We start from the raw sequence: 6,013 nt of genomic DNA on the forward strand, positions 1-6,013 counted from the left end.
ACGGACACGGCCTCAAAGTCCAGGGACTCTTAACGAGCGCACCTCAAACAGAGGTTGCTAGGGTGAGTAATAGTTTAACGTAGAAATGCTCCTACAGTCTGATGGGGAAGAGGCCTTTTGGGTTTTTCTCCTGGGTTTTTTTGGGTTGTTCCTTTATTATTTTTAGCTGACTGGGTTCCACCCTGCGTTTGAGGGTATAAATCAGAACTCTTGTACTTTCTTTCAGGTACTCATAGGCTGGTTCTATGTGTTTGATACCTGTTAAAGATGAGGCAGATTTTGTAAATGTTTAAAAATAAAACCCTTGAATTGATCTGTTAGGTAACTCCAGAGTGGGGGGAAAAAAAATTTAGTGTGATCAAACGGCACAGTGTGAAGTTGGGAATTAACTCGGTGGTAGACTATTTGGCTTTAGACTACCAAGGTTCTGTCTGGATTAAAATTATTTAAAAGCATACATTAGTGTTTTGTAAGCTGCCCTCCCCCCAAAATGAAAATCTGTAGTTGATGTTGTAAAGCAAGAATTGAAATTGTGTAACAGCGTGACATTTGAATTGGTATTCTGTATCTCCCTCACAGCCATGAGATGTTATATTTGTATGCAATCTTAATATTTAGAGATAAAATGTGGGCAGTTTGGTTTTTTGTCCAGACTACTGTGGTTTCAAAACTGGCCAAGAGCTGCTCTAAAAGCCATTGAAGCAGGTCAGGGATATAGGAAATGGTGCTTTGAGACACACCTGGAACTGCCTCCCAGGCTAAAACTAAGGATCCTGGTGCTCACATGCTGCTCTTTTTCTTTGAGATTTTACTTGTTAAAAACTTTTACTGCTGGCCAAATTACCAGCTCCAGCCCTTTAGTCTGAATGCAGATTTCATGCCAAATTACTGCATTGTTAAGTCTTTTAACATTTTCAGAAATTCTGAATTTCACGTTTGCAGACTGTGTAACATGACAGTTGTAAATTTTGTAGAACAGGCATTAAAAAGCATTGAGGCAGATTTGAAGCCCACAGTGCCCTGGAGTGTCCCTCGTGTCCTTGAAAGGTTTGAGGTAACCAGCCCTGGAACAGTGGGAATGATTTTTCCAGGATTGGAGTTAACTTCTGGTTTTTGTGAGAACGCCTTTGTACGTGTGAATGCAAAATTAACTGCTCGTCTTGAGGTTAAGGCATGGAAGGATGAGTGAGTTCATTAATTAGGGTTTTGCTCTTTGATTGGATGGTGACTTAGAGAGGACCAGAAGGGGTTGGGTTGGTTGAATTGTTGGGTTTTTTTTTACTGTTACCAGGTTGCCTTCTGGAGACAAAAGCTGTGAAATGAGCAGAGCCCACGTGGCTATCCAGAGAATCCTGTTGGGTGGGATGGGGCTCTTACACCTCTGCTCTGAGAGGCTGCAAAGGGAGATGTGAAATTTTCAGGTCAATAATAACTCCTGGTCTAGACAGGCAGAGAATTTGCAGGGCAAAGCTGTCTTGTCTCTACAACTCCAGCATTTGTGTGATGTTATAAATGGTTTTCAGTGCAGTTCAGGTGATGGGTATTCCCCAGAAAGGCAGTGGGAAAGCCTTTGCAGTGACAGAGCAGAAGTTGTGAATGCTGTTTGTGTCCCAGGCAGGCATGGACACCCAGGGCTGCCCCACAGAGCCCAGGTGTGTGAAGGGCTTGGGAACAGCAGTGCCTGCTTGATTGTGATGTTTGGTTTGGAGCAACTTATGATACTGTAATTGATTATGGGTTTTAAATAATCACTTCAGGCATGCAGTGTTACAGTGTGTAACTCACAGACCTGAAAATCAAAAGGCTTTTCATTGTTTGGGATTCTACCATTATGTTTCTCAGGGGAAACAGAGCAGGTTGCTTGACATGTGTTTTAGAATCTTTTTTTTTTCTTTTTTTGTTTTGTTTCTTTGTACCAAAGCTAAAATGGAAGGAGAGAGAGAGCCAGGTTGGCATGGATACATGACATGATATTAAACATGGCATTCTGGTTTTGTATCTTTAAATCAGGAATTATTTACATAATGTGCAGTGATCACGAAACTGCCTCTTTATCAAAGTTTTAAGCTATGTTCTTCATCAGGAGAGCACCTTACAGAAATGTTTGGTGTGTTTTGGTAATAGCAACAGTTTGTTTTTTCTTTATACAAAGAAAGTAATTAAGATATTACTACTGTTGAAATTTTATAAATACATTTTTTTAGTTTCATTTAATAGGCTGATTCTTGCTCAGTGACATTGGACTACCTCACTAAACATAGACAATCTTATCTGCAGGATTCTACATGCTCAAAACAGTTCTTTGAGTGATGAAATCCTCAGGGAACAGCTTGTAATATTCACAACTTTTTAATAAGTATTTTCTTTCGGAGATTTTGAAGATGTGGCAAACAGGTCCTTATATAGTATTGCCAAGCCTGAGCTGCAGAGCTTGATAAAGTCACTTTCACTTGTGTTAGCTGAGGAGCCTCCTACCTTGCAAGATTATGGAGCTGGTTCAGCCTGATAATGTTTGAAGCTTAACCAGCATGTGCTACAGAAAATAAAATGGTATCACAATGCAGCTTCTCCTGTATATTTTTTTCTTCCTCATTTAATTTCCTTGCTAAATTAAAATGAGGAGGGTGGGCAGCATTGGTGCTTGGAAGTTGCACAAAGGCTAAAATTGATGCTAAGTATTCAGTGACTTCTAATGTAAAAAATCTAGAAGTTCAGAATTCCTTTTGTTCCAAACAATGCAGCTTTGTTCCTACTGTACAGAAACAAAATAAGTGAAACTAGTCAAACTTTCATTGTCCAAACTGACAGACAAACAATTGCTGTTGTTTTACTGAGCTTTTTGCTGGGTTGTGAGCAACCATGGATTTTTAAGACTTAAAATTTGGGGTGTCAGGAGAGGGGTGCAGCTGGAGGACTTCTTACATGAAAAACAGCCTCGCTGGAAAGGGATCATTCTGAATTGGAGATATTTACTCTGAAATTGTAGGAATTGCTTTGCTAGTTTCTATCACCAGTCATTTACTGAAAACTTTGAAATAAGCAACTAAAGCATTACTGCTATGAATTGGTTTTTTTTCTGAACTCTGAAACTTTTAAGGTCTCAGCCATCATGTTTTTAAAGGTTAAACATGTTGGGTTCAATGGCATCGTGGAAATGTTAAACTGGACGTGAAACAGATGGAATGGGTTGTGACACCCTTGTAGGGTGGCTGGGGAAGATGTGTTTTTTGTGGTGTTGGTGTGGGTTTTTCTTCTAGCTTTGGTTTTGCTTTGAGTCTCAACTTCATAGACAGGCCTTTCATTCCTGTATTGAGAGAGTAGACTAAGAATTCTTGAGTCTTTTCATTTTTTTTTACTTCTCTTAAGTGAAAAGCCCCAAGCTTCTGCTGCTTCTGCCTTTTCGTGCCTCTATTTAGTCCAGTCCCTTAATTCTCAACCAAGTTTTAGTCATATCTTCGTTTGGCAGTGGAGTGATCACAACTCCATACAGACTAAGGAATGACTTAATTGGTGGTTTTTGAATTGTACGTTTACACATTTTAGTTTATTTGTCCTTTGAACAAAGTTGTTGCCCTGTGTGGAAGGGTGCTCATGCCTCTTTCCCAAATGGATACTGTGAAATTATGATTTTTAAGTGCTTTGGAGCTGTTTTGATGGGGTTACCTGTGTTAATTCCCCTTCTGTAGAGAAATTCATCTTCAGTAGCTGCTCTCAAGTTCTAAATACCAAAAGTACTGATAAGCAAAAATTTCATCTGCAGAGTTAAACCTTCCTCCCCTCACGTGTTAGTAAACAATGCTGCAAGCTTCTAAACCTGGATGTGATGGTCGCTGTTAAGATTTTAGTCTGATGAAAATTAAGGATTTATCCTACCTAATTAATGTATATAGATAGTCCCCTTTTTGAGAGAGGAAGCACAGTCTTTCTGGAATGAAAGGTGAAACTAAAAGTCAGGTCTTAGCACTTTTGTTGACCCATTCAGGATTCTGGGAGACAGGCTAGTGGGTGGTGACATCCTTTAATGGTGCTGCCATATCAATTAAGTGTGCTAGATGACTTAATACTTCTTAATATTTTCTGTACCTCATAGCAACAAACAAGGCCATTCTGCAAATTTATTTACTCACCAAGTGCCTTTAAGAAAGAGGAGTCTGGTTCTGCCAAGTAAATGGTGTTTGTTGAGGCTGTGCATAGTCAGTAGCAGTCCCACCAATTGTTTGTTGCTTTGATATTGTTTGGAGCATCTTTAAGTCTTTGCTACATTAAAATGCATCTTCCCCTTGTCCCAGTATCTTGCACTTGTGGTGCCGCCATCTCGTGAGTTATGAGTGTGAACCCACAACCAAAAGGTTTCTCCCTGCTATTGCACAGACTAAAGCTGGGAAGAGTAAGAACTAAGTGCCTGAGGCGTAGCTTATTACAAGAATTGCCTGTTCTGCTAAAAGTGCTGAGGAAGATGTGTGACCAGCCAGCTGGATGTGGCTCAGCTGTGCATGTAGAAGGGATAAGCAAGGGAATGCTGTTCTGGAGTCTTGTGAATGAACATCTAAAATGCCAACAAATAATTTTGTCCTCTTACCTATTTAGAGTAGGTGTTTGGCTTCATTTGGTTCCAATGTTTTATTCCCGGTGGGTGTTAAGGGGTGTGGAGGGTAAGTGAAATTAAGATCTGCTTGAGGTGTATTTTATAAGCAACAGCTCAAGTTCTGTGAAATAATTTAATTTTTTTCTTAATACTGAGGCAGATGGGTTTCCTTCTTAAGCAACTGAAATGTGTTATCTCCTCTCTTCATCTTTAAATATGGAGTATTTGGCTTTTTAATAAGTTTTTATGCTGTCTAGAATAGCTTTTTGAAATTAGTTTTGCTTGTCCTACACATAAAGGAGTCTGTGACCTGATGTTAGTGTCCTATTTAATAAGCAGTTACATACCATAATAGTGGCACATTTGTTCTCTCCACTATGAAAAACAAAATTTCTCCAGTGAATGAATGTAACCTAATGTAAGGGCAAGCAAGAAATTAAAGCTTTCCTTATAAGCTCTTTATCACTAACTTGTTACAAGATAAAGTAAATGAGTTTTAATTGTGCTTCCCTCGTGCAGTTGCTTCACTGACAAAGATGGATCATTAGCATAACATGGTCTCACCATTTCTGCTCTTGGTATTTCTTGTAATGCTTGAAAATGTAGTGCCTCAAAGACTAGAAAATGTCTCAAGTTTATGGATGTGATAGCATTTTGTGTAGTAAACTATTTCTTTCTCCCTGCTTTTAAATGTGGTATGTTGAAAAGCTTGCAAATAAACTAAAGAACCAGAGCACATCTAGAAAGTGACTGTGTGTACAGGAGACTGCGCTGTGAATGCCCATAAATGCAGGAAATGGAGTTGTGTGTGGGCAAAAAATAAATCAGAGTTAAATGTACTTGTACTTACAGTTTCATTTCGTTTATTTTTTTCAGAGATGGTGGAGCCAGGACAAGATCTGTTGCTTGCTGCTTTGAGTGAGAGTGGAATCAGTCCAAATGATCTCTTTGATATTGACTCTCCAGACGTGGTTCTTGCAAATCCAGCACCAACTCCAGCTGTTCAGCAGTTTAAAACAAGAACATTGGGTTTTGTTAGAGCTTGGGTTTGCTGTGATGAAGGGGTCAAAGGGGATGGTGTGCATGGCAAGTGGTTGAAGCATGTGGAGTTTTCTTAAGTTTCTTGCTTCATAGTACTGAGATTGGAAAATGGCTTGTGAATTAATTTTAAACTTCCATACAAAAAAGCAATGTCAAACACTTGAGGTCAGTACAGACAGAAATATGCTCAATTCTGGACATAACATGGGGACATAATGTCAGGTATCCATGGAGAGCTCTCATGTCATTGGGGTCTAGCTGCTCTGCAGTAAAATGCATGAAAAGTGTAAGGAAGCACCATGTTTAAGCTCCATGATGGCCTTCACTCTGCCAGAGTGTAGCCACTTCAGGCACAGTTTGGGAACAAAAGCCTGAAGGTTTTATTCC

The 6,013-nt window shown here is 39.4% G+C and overlaps 1 protein-coding gene across 1 annotated transcript in view; it reads left to right on the forward strand.

The window, feature by feature from the left end:
* The first annotated feature begins 11 nt into the window (after positions 1 to 11).
* Positions 12 to 6,013, forward strand: part of SBNO1 (strawberry notch homolog 1) — a 30,332-nt gene continuing 24,330 nt past the window's right edge. Inside the window, exons 1-2 of the mRNA XM_031059451.1 lie at positions 12 to 62; positions 5,462 to 5,595. Coding sequence (XP_030915311.1) covers positions 5,464 to 5,595 — 132 coding nt within the window. The 5' untranslated portion in view covers positions 12 to 62; positions 5,462 to 5,463. The remainder of the gene's footprint in view (positions 63 to 5,461; positions 5,596 to 6,013) is intronic.

Source organism: Geospiza fortis, unplaced genomic scaffold (assembly GCF_000277835.1).
Source record: "Geospiza fortis unplaced genomic scaffold, GeoFor_1.0 scaffold145, whole genome shotgun sequence".
Lineage (NCBI taxonomy): Eukaryota > Metazoa > Chordata > Aves > Passeriformes > Thraupidae > Geospiza > Geospiza fortis.